The sequence below is a fragment of the Phacochoerus africanus genome, chromosome 5, assembly GCF_016906955.1.
Source record: "Phacochoerus africanus isolate WHEZ1 chromosome 5, ROS_Pafr_v1, whole genome shotgun sequence".
In the NCBI taxonomy this organism is placed as follows: domain Eukaryota; kingdom Metazoa; phylum Chordata; class Mammalia; order Artiodactyla; family Suidae; genus Phacochoerus; species Phacochoerus africanus.
This window is the reverse complement of record NC_062548.1, coordinates 33,928,697-33,945,217: the sequence shown is the minus strand read 5'-3', so window position 1 is coordinate 33,945,217 and position 16,521 is coordinate 33,928,697. Positions and strand designations below refer to the sequence as shown.

At 44.3% G+C, this 16,521-nt stretch overlaps 1 protein-coding gene across 1 annotated transcript in view; it reads left to right on the top strand.

The window, feature by feature from the left end:
• The window catches only part of MRTFB (myocardin related transcription factor B), a 146,039-nt gene extending 130,149 nt beyond the window's left edge, over nucleotides 1-15,890 (top strand). The window contains 2 exon segments of the mRNA XM_047780466.1: nucleotides 7,935-7,995; nucleotides 10,553-15,890. Of these exon segments, the coding sequence (XP_047636422.1) occupies nucleotides 7,935-7,995; nucleotides 10,553-11,088 (597 nt within the window). The 3' untranslated portion in view covers nucleotides 11,089-15,890.
• The last annotated feature ends 631 nt before the right edge of the window (nucleotides 15,891-16,521 follow it).

The window sequence follows — 16,521 nt, the reverse complement described above, 5'->3', positions numbered from 1 at the left end:
CATGATAAAATATGGATGCATATTCATATTGCATAGATGCAATGTTTTATCACAGATGCAATATTCATGATAAAATCTCTTACAAAAGTGAGTATAGAGGGAACATATCTTAAGAAAAGGTATTTATGACAAACGCACAGCCAATATAGCACTCAACAGTGAAGAGCTGAATGCTGTCCCACTGAAATCTGAAACTAAACAAGGATAGCCACTCTCACCACTTCTATTCAACACAGTATTGGAAGTCCTAGCCACAGCAATTAGACAAGAAAAAAAGGAAGAAAATGTATCCAAATTGGAAGGGAAGAGGTATAATTGTCATCATATGCAGATGACATAATACTGTGTATAGAAAACCCTAAAGTCTCCATACAAAAACTATTAGAACTGATTATTTCAGGATAGCAAGTTACAACATTAACAAACACAAATCTGTCACATTTCTTTACACAAATGATGAAATGTTAGAAGGGGAGTTAAAAAAAAAAAACCAGAAAACTTGCAAATAAACCTAAGGAGGTCAAAGACTTACATGCTGAGAATGATAAAGCATTCATAAAGGAAACTGAACATGATGAAAGAAGTGGAAAGAAAGATAAACCATGCTCTTGGATTGGAAGAATTAAGATTGTAAAATTGGCCGCACTACCCAAAGCAATCTGCAGATTTAACGTGATCCCTATCAAATTACCCATGACGTTTTTTCACGGAACTAGATCAGATAATCCTAAAACTTATATGGAACCATAAAAGACCCAGAATTGCCAAAGCAATGCTGAGGTAAAAGAACAAAGCTGCAGGCATAAATTTCCTAGACTTTAGACTGTACTGCCAAGCTACAGTAATCAAAACTGTTGTATTTGGCACAAAAAAAACAGACACATGGATCAATGGAACCGAATAAAGAGCCAAGAAATAAACCCACACACCTATGGTCAATTCATCTATGACAGAGGAGACATGAATATACAGTGGAGATAAGAGTCTCCTCAGCAAGTGGTGTTGGGAGAGCTGGACACTTGCATGCGAGTCAGTAAAATCAGAACACACCCTCACACCATGCACAAAAATAAACTCAGAACTGCTTCAAGACTTTCACACATGACACCATAAAATTCCTAAAAAAAGAACATAGGCAAAACATTCTCTGACATAAATTGTAGCAATTTCTTAGGCCAGTCTCCCAAAGCAATAGAAATAAAAGCAAAAATAAGCAAATGAGACCTAATAAAACTTACAAGCTTTTGTACAGCAAAGGAAATCATAAACAAAATGAAAAGACAACCTATGCAATGGGAGAATGTATTTGCAAATAATGCCGATGATGAGAGCTTAATTTTCAAAATATATAAACAGGTCATACAACTCAGTAATAAAACAAAAACCTAAAAAATGGGCAGAAGAGCTAAATGGCTATTTCTCCAAAGAAGACATACAGATGGCCAAAGGCACATGAAAAGATGCTCATCATCGCCAACCATGAGAAAAATGCAAATCAAAACTACAATGAAGTATCACCTCCCAGCAGCCAGAATGGCTAATGGCCATCATTAAGAAAGAATATATCTCAATCACTTTGCTGTACAGAAGGAACTAATACAGCATTGTAAATCGGCTATTCTGAAATAATTTTTTTAAAAAGACACTATCTTAAAGGGTTTATAAAATATATAGCTATAATACTTAATAAAGGATGGAGGAAATAAATGGGTCTTTATGTTTACTGAGATTTTATAGGGAATGGTACGTTGAGGAGCCTGTAAAAATTTGAGGATGTAAATTGTATACCTACAGTAATAACTAAGGAAGTAGTACTTTTAAAAAGTAGAAAAATTAAGTTAGACTCCCCCCTCCCCCACACTTCCTTCTGCTAACTTTAGGTTGTTTGCTCTTTTTCTAATTCTTTTAGGTGGTAAGTTACGTTGTTGATTCACGATTTCTTTTCTTTTCTTTTTATGTCTTTTTAGTGCCATACCTGCAGCATATGGAAGTTCCCAGGCAGGGGTTGAATTGGAACTGCAGCTTGCCACCCTACACCACAGCCACAGCAACTAGGGATCTGAGCCGCATCTGTGACCTACACCACAGCTCACGGCAACACTGGATCCTTAACCCACTGAGCGAGGCCAGGGATCGAACCTGCATCCTCATGGATGCTAGTCAGATTCGTTTCCACTGAGCCACATGGGAACTCTTGAGTTATTTTTTGAGGAAGGCCTGTATCACTATGAACTTCCCTCTAAGAATGGCTTTTGCAGTATCCCATAGATTTTGAATGGTTGTGTTTTCATTGTCACTTGTCTCAAGGTATTTTTTGATTTCCTTGTTGACCTATTGGTTTTTTAGTAGCGTGTTGTTTAGTCTCCAGGTTGTCAGGTTTTTCACTCCCCCCCCACCCCAGTTGATTTCTAGTTTCATGGCCTTGTGGTCAGAGAAGATGCTTGAAATAATTTCTGTGCCCTTAAATTTGTTGAGGTTAGTTTTTTGTGCCCTAGTACGTGGTCAGTCCTAGAGAATGTTCCTTGTGCACTTGAAAAGAATGTATATTCTGTTTTTTTTGGATGTAATGTCCCCAAAATACCAATAAAGTAACCGTTCTCTTGGGTCCTTTAAGATCTGTGTTGCATTACCGATTTTCTGTCTAGAGGATCTATCCACTATTGTGTGCAGGGTGTTAAAGCCTCCTATTACTCTATTGCCATCAATTTCTCCTTTTATGTCTCCTTTTATGTCTGGTTCCTCAGACATAAAATACAATATTTGTTGTATATATTTGGGTGCTCCTATATATTAGGGGGATATGTATTGGTGAGTATAATATCCTCTTCTTGAATTAACCCTTTTATTATCACCTAGTGTCCTCCTTTATCTTTCTTCATGGCCTTTGTTTTAAAGTCTATTTTATCTGATAGGAGTATCGCAACTCCTACTTCCCTGTCATTTCCATTTGCATGAAATAATCTTTTTCCATCCCCTCACTTTCCATTTGTATCTGCCCCTTGCCCTAAGGTGAGTCTCCTGTAGACAGCATTTTGTATGTAGGCTCTTGTTTTTTATCCAGTCTGCCACTCTGTCTTTTGATTGGAGCATTCAGTCCATTCACATTTCAGGTAATTATTGATAAGTATTTATCTATTGCCATTTTAGACCTTGATTTCCAGTTGATTCTATGTTTCTCCTTCATTCCTTTTTTTTTTTTTTGGTTTGATGATTTTCTTTTATGTTACGCCTGTGTCCTCTTCTTTCGCATTTTTGTGAATATGATGTTTGATTTGTGGTTGCCCTGTTTTTCAAGTGTGTCGATCCCTTCCTATGTCTGCTTGCTTTATTTAGCCTGATAGTCATACAGGCTCAAACACATTCTAAAAAGAAGAGTCTAGACTTTCTTACTTTCCTTCCCCACATGTGATGATTTTGATATCCTTTTTTATATCTTCAGGTTTATCCTTTTACTGTCCCTTGTATTTATCATTGCTTTTACAAATAGTTTTTTTTTTTTTCTTTTTGATCTGTATACTGGCTTATTTAAGTGGTTACTTTCCAATGGAAAAGTGTATGGAGGTTCCTCAGAAAATTAATATAGAACTACCATATGATCCAGCAATCCCACTCCTGGGTATCTATCTGGACACAACTCATTCATACAGACACATGCACCCCTATATTTATTGCAGCACTTTCACAATAGCCAAGACATGGAAACAACCTAAATGCCCATCAACAGATGAATGGATTAAGAAGATGTTGTGGAGTTCCTGTCGTGGCGCAGTGGTTAACAAATCCGACTAGGAACCATGAGGTGGCGGGTTCAGTCCCTGCCCTTGCTCAGTGGGTTAAGGATCCGGCATTGCCGTGAGCTGTGGTGTAGGTTGCAGATGTGGCTCGGATCCTGAGTTGCTGTGGCTCTGGTGTAGGCCGGTGGCTACAGCTCCAATTGACCCCTAGCCTAGGAACCTCCATATGCCACGGGAGTGGCCCAAAGAAATAGCAAAAAGACAAACAAACAAACAAAAAAGATGTTGTACATGTGCACAATGGAATACTACTCAGCCATAAAAACAAAATAATGCCATTTGCAGCAACATGGATGCAACTAGGGATACTGTACTAAGTGAAGTCAGAAAGGGGAATGATAAATACCACATGATCTCAGTTACATGTGGACTCTGAAACACGGCACAAATGAACCTATCTTCAGAACAGAAACAGACTCACAGACCCGAAGAACAGATGTGGTTGCTGAGGGAGCAGGGGAAGGGAAGGGAGTGACCCAGACTGGGAGTTTGGGGTGAGTAGATGCAAACTATTACATTTAATGGATGAGCAGTGAGGTCCTGCTGTAGAGCACAGGGAACTGTATCCAGTCATATGTGACAGAACATGACAGAAGATAATATGAGAAAAAGAATGTATATACGTGTATGACTGGGTCACTTTGCTGTACAGCAGAAATTGACAACACTGTAAATCAACTATACTTTAATAAAAAATTTTCAAAAAGGAACAAAAAAAAATAGGGCAGGAGTTCCCATCGTGGCTCAGTGGTTAACAAATCCAACTGGGAACCATGAGGTTGAGGGTTCGATCCCTGGTCTCACTCATTGGGTTAAGGATGTGGCATTGCCATGAGCTGTGGTGTAGGTTGCAGACGTGGCTCGGATCCCGAGCTGCTATGGCTGTGGTGTCGGCTGGTGGCTACAGCTCCAATCAGACTCCTAGCCTGGAAACCTCCATATGCCACAAGAGCGGCCCAAGAAGTGGCAAATAGACAAAATAAAATAATCTAGCTTTCTCTGTTATGTGAGTGTTCAGTCACATTCTCAGTGGATAATATTATTCTCATTGAGTCAACTGGCAAGATTATGAATCACAGGAAGTTGTCCATGGAGACCCAGTGAAGGGCCTGGCACCAGGGCTTTGAAATCCAACAGATTGGGGTTCCAATCCTAGCTATGTCCCTTGGCAAGTCCTGAACCCATTTAAACTGCAGAAAATACCTGCCTCACAGACTTGTTAAAACATTAAACCAACACCCATTTAAAAAAAAAAAAAAAAAAGGGCAAATGAAAATAAATAATAAAATGGTAAACCCAGACTTAGCCATATCAATGATTACACAAGACATACTAGTAAACAATAGAGTTGAAATGCAGAACGTGTCAGAATAGATAGAAAACTAGACCCAAATGCATGCTGTGTAGTGGTTTTAAGATACATCAGCAAATTTTTTGACTTTTGTCCCTGGGTTGGACTTGGTGACCTGTCTTTTTTTTTTTTTAGATAGCCACACCTGCAACATATGGAAGTTCCCAAGCCAGGGGCTGAAATGGAGCTACAGCTGCGGCCTGCACCACAGCCACAGCAATGCAGGATCCGAGCCACATCTGTGACCTACACCACAGTTCACGGCAATCCCAGATCCTTAACCCACTGAGTGAGGCCGGGGATCAAACCCGAATCCTCATGGATCCTAGTCAGGTTCATTACCGCTGAGCCGTGACAGGAGAGATGGTGTTTGGCTTCTGAAACAGAGGCATAAAAGGCACGCCACCCTGCCTGTGCTCTCATGGGTTGCTGGCTGTGGGGAGAGCCAGCTGTCACACCGTGTGGGCAGTCCAGCACTCCACAGAGGCCCACGTGAAGAGGAACTGAGGTCGCCCACTAACCACCACCAACAACCTGTCAGGAAGCAAGTCACCTTGACAAGGACATTCTCCAGCCACTCCTCAAGACGGCTGTAGCCTGGCCAGCATCTTGACTACAGCATCATGCCAGCCCTCACACCAGAACTACCCGGTTAAGTTCCCGAGCTACAGAAACTAGGAGATAATCATTGTTTAGTAGTGTCAGCCACTAAGTTTTTTGGACTAATTTGTAACACAGCAATAGATAACTGACATACACGTCTACAAGTCAGACTGTAAATACAAACAAGCGGATGGCTGGAAACACCAAGCAAACAGTATGCATAAGAAATGTGGGGAGCTCCATACCAAAAAAACAAAAACCACCCCATCAAAAAATGGGCAGAAGATCTCAACAGACAGTTCTCCAAAGAAGACATACAGATGGCCAAGAAACACATGAAAAGGTGTTCAGCATCACTCATGATTAGAGATGCAAATCAAAACCTCTATGAGGTACCACCTTACACCAGCCAGAATGGCCATCATCAAAAAGTTTACAAACAGTAAGTGCTTGGAGAGGGTGTGGAGAAAAAGGAACACTAGTACACTGTTAGTGGGACTGTAAATTGGTCCAACTACTGTGGAAAACAGTATGGAGATTCCTCAGTAAACTAAAAGTAGAACTACCATTTGACCCAGCCATCCCACTCCTGGGCATCTATCCAAAGAAAACCACGACTCGCAAAGACACATGTACTCCAATGTTCACTGCAGCACTATTTACAATAGCCAAGACATGGAAACAACCTAAATGTCCATCGACAGAGGAGTGGATCCAGAAGATGTGGTACATATACACAATGGAATATTACTCGGCCATTAAAAGGAATGAAATACCAGCATTTTTAGCAACACGGATGGACCTAGAAACTATCATGCTAAGTGAAGTCAGCCATACAATGAGACACCAACATCAAATGCTTTCACTGACATGTGGAATCTGAAAAAAGGACAGACTGAACTTTGCAGAACAGATGCTGACTCACAGACATTGAAAAACTTATGGTCTCTGGAGGAGACAGTTTGCGGGGTGGGGGGATGTGCTTGGGTTGCGGGATAGAAATCCTGTGAAATTGGATTGTTATGATCATTATATAACTACAGATGTGATAAATTCATTTGAGTAATAAAAAAATAAAAATAAATAAAAAAAGAAATGTGGGGAGGCAGATTTGAACAGACACTTCACCAAAGAAAATACACAGATAGCAAATCTGCACCTTGAAATCACAATATACACCACCATGGCTCACCTTTTAGACGTAAAGTGGGAACGAGTGACCATACCACGTGTTGATGGAATGGAGAACAACTGGAAATATCATCCATTGCTGGTGAAGTTTGGAAAACAGCCATTTCTTACAATGTGCCCATGATTTCCTGCCCTGTGATTCTGGCATTCCACTCCTCCATAAAATCCAAGAGAAAAGAAAATATATCTGTTACAAAGACTTATACACAGATGTTCACAGCAACTTGATTTGTAACAGCAAAAAAGTGGCAACAGTCCAAAAAACTCTTTTTCTATGTAATGGACCACATCTCTGTAATTAAAAGGAATGAACTATTCCTCAGCTGTACAATTTCCAATTTATTATGTTGCAAGAAGCCACCTCTACTCCCGCCCCAAAAAAGCACACACTGTATTAACTCCACGCATATAGAACTTTAGCAAATGTAAGCTCATTTGTAATCAAGGAAAGCAGACGACTGGGTTGCCCGGAGACGAAAGAAGTACCGCAAAAAAGCATGAGGAAGCTTTAGGGGAAAGGGGTGCGTTCATTACCTTGATGTTACCGATAGTTTTGTGGATGTGTCCATATGCCAGAACTTAGCAGATTATATACTGTGTCTAAGGGTAGTTCGTTATGTCAGGTAGCTGTCAGTGAAGGTGAAAAAAATAGAGAGCCCCTTGATATATGCCTCATCTTTTTACCTGAATGCTAAAGGAGGGAGGCATTTTTGAAAGACACTGTTAGAGGCCCCTCAAAACGCAGCCGGCGACAGAGGAAGAGGCGCGCACGAGTCAGCCAGCTGGGTGTTGGTCCCCTTCCCGCTGTCAGCTGAGCCGCTGTGATGCGGTGGGGACATTGCTTAATTTCAGGTGCCTCAAGTTTGCCTCCGTGTTGGCAAACTTCTCCAGTGGTGGAGTAGGCTGGTGTTCTGGAAGCTCCCTTAGTGCCCCCAGGCATATGACGCGTGCAGGCTAATGCGAAGCAGGCTAACGTGTCTTGTCCCCTGCTGTAGGTTGCCAGCGCTCACAGCCAGCAGATGGACGACCTCTTTGACATCCTCATTAAAAGTGGAGGTAGGTCACGGTCACCTCAGACCCCCTCAAGGTCTCACCACAGGTTTATGAAAGCTTTCCTCTGGAGCTCGCAGCAGATCTCAGAGTAGTGAGAAACACTCTTCTAACTCAGTTTACTCTGAACTCCGTTAACTTGAGGCTGTTAAAATGGAAGAAAAGCCACTGTTTCATTGTAACACGTAATGTTAGATTTTGCTAAAAACGGGTGCCTGCTGAAGAAGACTCTCTCAAAATAGCTCAGGAGAACCAGATTTAAATTCCACATTGAAAAATTTCAGAACTTGCTTCAAATGCATGTCGTTGTGACAGAATAAAAACATTCCAGTTTGTGTGTTAATTCCGTAAAAACCAAGTTACCCAGCTTGGGCTCTAGTAACTTTATTAAAATTGAGAGGCAAAGCACTTTCTACGTACGATTGAAAATGTTAGGTTTTTACAATCTGTCATCTTAAAAAGGGATAAGGGATGTTAACCACACACACACAAAATCAAGGGTCACTCTGCCTCAGCTTACGTATTCTTAAAAGTAAGTATAAAGTCAGTATTTCAAAAATTCAAATGCTCTTTTGGAATATTTTAAATTATTCTCAAATTGATGAAAGGAATTCAGATTATAAAACAATGACCAAAAGTTCTCCATTCATAGCAGGTTCTACTTGATTTTGAGGTTGATGATCTTGTCACAATGTTTGACATAACAGAAAATTCTTGATATTGGACTACAGGCCTGCATGTGCAAACGGCATTTTTTTTTTCTTCTGCTAAGAACTAAACTCAGGATATAGATATCTAAACTATGGAAATTAAAGAAATAGACATTCCATGGCCTGAATTTAAGGTTAAAATATATATATATAAATGAGTTCCCTGGTGGCCTAGCAGTTAAGGATCTAGTATTGTCACTGCTGAGGTGTGGGTTTGATCCGGCCTGGGAACTTCCACATGCCACCGGCACAGCAGATAGATAGGTAGATAGATAGGTGAAATGCCTTTTGCCAAATCTGGTTAAAATACTTTTTGAAATGATTAAAAAGAATAATTTTTACAACTTAAACTTTGAAATTAAAATGTCACAAAGTCATCAACCAATTGAGCTACTTTTCTAAAAGTATGATTTTTTTAAATGACAAAATATTATCTTAAAATAATGAGTGTATTATTTTATCGTATACTAAATTCCAATAATGAGAACAGAGATTTAAATAGTTGATTGTAAAACTAGTTTAGATTGTACTTTCAGTTTTCAAAACAATTCTAGGGATAATGAAAAGCAACAAAACTATCCTGAAAACACATGCAGTATACCCAGTTGACAATTCACATGTAGGAATCAGATTGTAAGTTCATTCTGTCACCTGTTTATGCATCCCAGTCATTGATTTTTTTCCCCAAATATCTTAGCAGGTTTATTTGCAACAATCAAAAATTGGAAAAATTCAAACACACTTACAAAGACAAAAGCATAAGCAGATAGTGGCACCTACCTCCATAGACTCAAAACTTCTAAGCAATATAAATCCATGTTTCTTAGTGTATCTGCTTAGAAATGAGACCGATTAAATACTTGTAAGTAAAAAAGATACTTTATTATTATTATAGTTTATTATTACTTTAAGATATACTTTATTATTAGACTTTATACTGTTTAGCCAAGTGAACGCTGGTATCTATAGCAGATGGTCCATTCATTTTCTACTTGATCTGTCAAGGAATAACACATAATTCCTGCTTATTAAGCTGTTTACTAAATCCTTATGATTTTATACAAACTCAGAACAGAGGACAAACAAGAGGAAAACAAGGTGATCTACCTCAGCTTGAAAAAGAAGGTCCAAGGAGCCATTAAGTCAGAAATGGCACAGAGGATGTTGTATCTTTTAAGAATTTTATATAGAATGTAAATAGCTTAATTGGGCACACAGTTAAACTACAGCGATTAAAAAAAAGAACAAAATTAGATCTTTCATAATATTAAGAATGGACTTTAAGTCTGCATAAACTCAAGATGCACATTTTGAGAGTTCCCTGGCGGCTCACCAGTGTTGTCACTGGTGCGGCATGGGTTCGATCCCTGGCCTGGGAATTTCCACATGCTGCAGGTGTGGCCAAAAAGGGGGAAAAAAAAAAAAAAAAGGTATACATTTTGACATTCACTTTGAGGGTCATGTGCCACTGTGACAGCAGACTCAAGGTCTAGGGTTAGACAGGAGCCCGTCTCCAGCCTAAAACGACTGAGAATAAGGACGCTCAACCTAAAACTGTCGACTCCTATCTGGTGGCAGAGAGTGCTTTTAAGGCTTAGTCTTACTAAAAAGAATTGAAACCCTTACCAGGATGTTATCAGCTTAAATGTTTATCTATTTGACTGAAGTGACCTGTCATCCTAAAGGTTATCCAGGACTGCACCCAACCAGCAGCATCCTCTTCCTAACTCTCAGATGGACAGTGTATATAAATCATCCCCCAAATACAGCAAAATAATTGCCCAGTAATTAATAAAAAAATTTTAAATAGAAGTAAATCATTGCTTACTAATTACTTCAATTATTTTGCACAGAGATTTCCCTCCCTATAAAAGAAGAACCTTCTCCTATTTCCAAAATGCGACCAGTGACAGCCAGCATCACCACCATGCCCGTCAGCACAGTGGTGTCCCGGCCGCCCCCCCAGGTCCAGATGGCACCACCCATAGCCTTAGAACCTATGGGCAGTTTATCTGCCAGCCTGGAGAACCAACTAGAAGCTTTCTTGGATGGAACTTTACCCTCAGCTAATGAAATCGCTCCGCTGCAGAGCAGCAGCGAGGACAGAGAGCCCTTCTCGCTGATCGAGGATCTCCAGAACGACCTGCTGAGCCACGCGGCCGTGCTGGACCCCTCGCACTCGCCCATGGAGACGGCCGAGGCCCAGTTTGCCGCCAGCGCTCCCTGTCTGTCGCTGGACCTTTCGGACTCGAACCTGGACAACATGGAGTGGCTGGACATCACCATGCCCGGCACGTCGGCAGCACTCACACCGCTCAGCGCCGCCGCTCCCAGCATGTTCTCTGCCGACTTCCTGGACCCGCAGGACCTACCGCTGCCGTGGGACTAAGGTCGCCGAGGTCTCGTCTCGGGAGTTCCTGACGCTGAAGCAGGGGAAGGTGATTCAAAAAGGTCCGTTTTCAGAGACAGATCCGCGGTTGCATCCCTGCAGTTATAATATGTTGTCACAGAAAGAACGGCTGGACGGTCGGGGTCCGGAAAGCACGTGTGCAGGCGTTTCATTGCGTCCTGCAGTGCGTGTCTGCAGTTGCATAGAGCACAGGGCCTGCTGTGAAGTCACACGAGGGCTCCTCTGTTGCTCCAGACTTGAGTAAAGAACGAGAGGTACCTTTAGATAAACCATGAAGAAGAGTGCCGTGCGCAGGGCGGTGGCCCAGGGGCTCTCTGGTGACGCACGACACTGGAGCCTCCCGGGGACCGTGCGCCCCAAGACGGGGCGGGCAGCTCCACCTGGTAGAAGAGGGAGGGGAGCGGTCCCTGCCCACGGCATGGCCCGGAAATGGCCGGAGCCCAGCCCAAGCCCCCGCGGGGTTAGAGGCGGGGGCAGCACCTGCCAGGCCAGTGACAGCGTCCTGCTGAAGACTTGTGGTTCCATTCAGACACCAGTGTAATTTTTTCCGTGTTGTAGTTTATTCTGTGATTTCTGGAATCTTCTTTTAGATTTCCAAATTTAAATTTCAGTGGAAGACCTTCCACCGCAACCAGACAGTGTCTACAAACTACTGTCGTAAACAATCCACTGTAAAAAGTCCAGGTGTATTGGTAACACTGAAACGCCTAAGAGCACAACCCCCTGGGTTGCTTAGGTTGAACTGTGTATATTAGACAGTCGTGTGCACCCCTGACCTTGCGGTTTGTACAGCCTGTGTTGGCCTAAGGGACTGGGCACCAGTGGTCCTACTTCTTTTAATAACTCGAATATTTCTAGAGTACTTGAGCCACACGCGTTTCCGTATTTAAGGAATTGCCGACTGACGTTCAGGTAACCAGAGCCATCTCAAAGAACCAAGAGGAGGCTTTCGCATCACCTGCCCTCCTGAGCTGGTGAGCGGCACAGAGGGGGCAGCGGGAAGGTCTGTCGTCGCGCCCCGACACGCCCAGGGCGCTCAAGGGCAGCTGGGGCTGCCAGGCCGGCCAGCAGAGCCCCGCGCTGGCTGGCCTCGGCGTCGTCTCTCAGCCCTGGTTGCCGTTCGACAGGCTCGTAACTGGATGTCACACCTGCGCTCTCACTCTGTAATCAAGCTGACGATTGAAAAACTGGAGGTTTTATTAGTAGTTTTTTATATAGAAAAATGTTATATTTGTTGAGTAGTTTCAGAATTTTCTAAAATGCCAACTACCGCAGGATTTCCAAGACTATTTCGGGCTAGTCTTTTAAGTGTATGACAAAGTGTAAATAATGGAGGGGGAGGAAAAAAAAGAAAAAAAAAACCCACCCTGAAATGCATCCCCGCGCGTGGAGCTGTTTCTCCGGGCCCACGCGCGTGCCCTCCCGGCCCCGGGTGCAGACGCTGCCGGCAGCTTCCTTCTCTGGTCAGGAAGGGCTGACGTGCCAGCAGGCAAAGCAGAAGGCGGCCTGAGCCCGCACCTGCGAGGAGCCGCAGTCCCCTCTGGGTTCGCGTTTTGCCTGAGAACCCATCTTCCTTCACGTTTTCTTTCCGTTTGTCAACTTCACCCCACGTGGGCAAAGGCCCTCCTCCCCGCGTTCAGTTGCCCAGAGCACTGGCGCTGGTGGACCGGCCGGTGCTGCTGGAGGGTTGAAGGCCCAGCCGGGCCTGCAGTGTGGGCTGGCGCAGGTACACGGCATCGTGTAGCGACGGCCCGTCCAGCCCCTGGGAGCCAGTCCTGTGAACCAGGGCGACCATTCCTTTCCAAGGGCCTGGCTCCCGGGCCAGGGCTGTTTCCTGGGGAAGGGCGGTCTGGGCCCTGGCGTTTCCTCTGCGGCTTCTCTGGTCCATATTTAGACTCTGAGCACCAGCTTCCTTGCGACTGAAGTTGAAGGCTTATTAAACGAGCACTAAACATTGCGGGACAGGAGGGGGCAGCTGAGCGGCTGGCGGGGGTCCTTTGGTGAACAGCGCCATTCCATCATCCCGGCTGTGGGCACAAACCACGGTCCAGCCTCGGCTCCCTCTGCTGCTTCTGAGAGCGACGGTAGAAACAGGCCGCGGGGGGCTGCAGCACAGGGAGCGCCCGCTCCTACGCCCTCGTTCTCTCTTTGGATGACGAGTTGCTCAGGTGCCCACTGCACATAGGGGTTCAAACCTTCCCGCAGCAGCATTTCCTTGAAAAGGCCACTCGTAGCTTCCGCCGGCCCTCCTGAACCCTGCGCAGCGCGCTGGGCACCTGTGACATCAGTGCCGCCCTCTAGGGTCTCAGCGGCTGTTCCTGCTTCGGGTGAGGCCAGGGACCGTATGCAGCATGGTACGTGACCAGAGGGGAGCAGCGTCTGTGATCACACCCCCTCCACCCCAACTCAGTGTGCACGACAGTAAGTGCGGCGGGAAAGGTGAGCATGCGCTAAAAAGGACTGGCTTTTGTCTGAGCTCCACAGCCCTTCCACACAGGTCAGGACTGAGGCGGGCGTCCCAGTGGGCAGGCGTGTGTTTAGAAGTGGTCCCGTTGTGTATAGTCTTGAAGGATATCACACCGCCAAGAAAACCGCTAACTCCTAAATGATGATCTCACGTCCAGTCTTATTTCCTAAATATTCCTGAAACACAGTAGCATCGAGCCTACCTTTGTAGTGTGTAGGGGCATCAGGTCCTGTCGTCAGGGATGGGAGGAGAGGGTCACACCGCAGCTTCTGCAGCGTCTTGGGAGTCCGGGGCTGTGTGGTTGTCTTGTACATTTCAGCAAAGCAGATACTAGGAAACCCTTAGGACAGGGTGATGGTTCAGTTCTAGTGTGTTTCCTGAAATGTGCAATCTACTGTATAGCATTTGCCACGTGTGCGTACAGAGATGTAGTCTGAGTTCACGGAACTTCTGGCTCAGATACGACTTGTATTTTCTATGAATATTTTTATAGCACTAAAGAGCTATTCAGATTTCCTTTTCACAAACTGCACGCTTCTGGGTTCCATTGAGTGCAGTTTCAGAACCGAGGCAACGGCAGCCTGGTGTCGCCCCCAAGCGGCCACCTGCAGAGGCGCCATCATGAGCCGTGATGAGGGATCAGGAACGTGTTACCCATTGTGTCACCAAAGCTGATCAGTTCCCCCACCCACCCCCGGATCATTCCAGGCCACGCAACTTTCAGGATTCCCAGGCTGAAACCAGCCACCACAGCTGACACAACAGCTGTCCCCACAAGCGCGGCAACAGTCCCTTTACTGCCCACAGACTGCTCCCACCCTCACACGCTCCTGCCCCGAGACAATGGCTGTCAGCGGCCACCCGCATTGCCACCCAGGCCCGGGGGCCAGGCTCACAGGTAACCCTCCGCGTGTTACTGTCCATCACTGCTAACATCCATCCTGATCCTGGCACCAGAGCAGGAGACCCAAGTGTCCCCTGCCCGGAGGCCACAATATCAGACCACACTATCAAAGAACACTAACTGGAAGGCCAGGGCTGTCATGGAACTCAGCTCACAAGTGCAAGGAGGTGTGTCTGGAGAGCATCCTGACTGCGTTGCGGCTCATCCTTTAAGTGGTTTCAGTCAAAACTGGAAAATAGCAATTAAGATGCAGTCGTTCTTGTTCCTGGTTCAGGCCTCCCCCTTTCTTGCAGTATTTGAGGAACTGCATCGTTGCAAAGGGTTTCCACCGGAAACCTCTGAGGCCTGTCATTAAAAAGCTGCACATGTTTACAAACGAGCTCTTCCCCTCCACGAGAACACGTTGCTCTGGGACTCCCATGGGAAAATGTCATGACTCTGTGACAAGAGGATGGCAGTCTCAGATCTGCAAGGTGCTGTCTGGACTCAGCATGTTAGTGGCGATCGTGTTTCGCAGAGCTTTGTGCCAACCACCAAGACGAAGCTTTCACCAAGTTCCCGGAATCACCGAGACGGGAAAGGTTACCTCTCCACACTGCGCCGTGAGGAAATTTGCTCATTGGGAAGGAGGAGGAAGCACTTAGGAAAGGGTTTAGTTGCTACCAAAAAATACTTAACCTCGAGTAATAGTAATACAAACTTGCTTTAAAGGAACCAAAGGCATTGCCAAGTATTTGCCAAAAGCAGGCACTTTTTATGTAAAATTTGAGACGAATGAGATCTCAAAAATCAGTCCCAAAAAGGTATTATCCACTTAAGGTTATAATTTTCACAGAGATGTAGATATTTCTCTCTTGTTTTCATGTAAAATAGTATAGATTTGTTTTGTTGGGTTAAGAATAGTACACAGTTAGCAGAAATAAAGTTTTTTTTTTCTTTTCTACGTACAAATTAGTTTTCTTGCTTGCAACAGAACTGCAACGTGATAGGTGTTTCTCTTCTTATTTTCATTGTCACATTATGTCTTAGCATCTCACTCTATGAAAAAAAGGAGAAAGATACCAATCCACAGAGCCCTGCTTCTTAAAGCACTAGTTTAATAACAAAAAATTATGGCAGTCGGGGGTCCATTCATGTATTGCCTTTATGTTGTTTTTTAAAAGAAAAACCATGATGCCTTTGTATTTGCTGTTTGCACCCCTGAAATCAATTCCATATCATGTTTGAATGCCATACATTTTGCACATGTACTGTACATAAGTAACGCATACTGTATTTTTATATGTGTGCACATTTATCATCGGATCTTTTGTACATAGTGGCTGTATTGTAGCTGATCGGGAAATGTTTGATATCTCAGCAATTTTGCATTTTTGTGTCTCAAATAAAAAACATTTTGATGTACTACAACTATTCAGAAGTGCCTTTGCAGACCTTTGGGGGGGGGGGGGGACCCTGTGGTGACACCAACCTCCAGAACAAGCCTCACAGCAGACAGACAGCACATCCAGGGGCTCATTCATCCGCTGAGGCCCCTCCCCCAAGTCCAGGACCGTGGTATTGAGACTGGAAACAGGTATTAGCTGAACTTGAACATGACAAGAGGTCCACCAACACATGGTCATTCTCCCCAAATCATCAGGAAACCCCCCAGGGGAGAGGTGGTCAGGGTTAGGGTTAGAGTTAGGCTGGGCTGGAGCCCACACGCGGGCATCAGTCTCCTGCGACAGGGATGAACAAGCCACCACCAACCTTCTTGAGAGACCAAGCTTTAAACGCAACTATTCGTAGGAGGTGTTTTTATAGACGAAGCAGGATAGTCTTTAGAATTCAGTACTCTTTCAGTAAGCTGGCGTTTGACACTCAACCCAGACGCCCGCGGTTACCAGAGCATTTTGAGAACTGCACTCTGGTTCCCTTTGCTTGGGTGAGATGCAATGGTAATGAACAAATCGGAATGACAGCTGTAACTTTCATATCAATATCTAATTATGAAAGTGGCCATCCTGTCACCCTCGGGGAGGAACGAAAGATTGCCAGT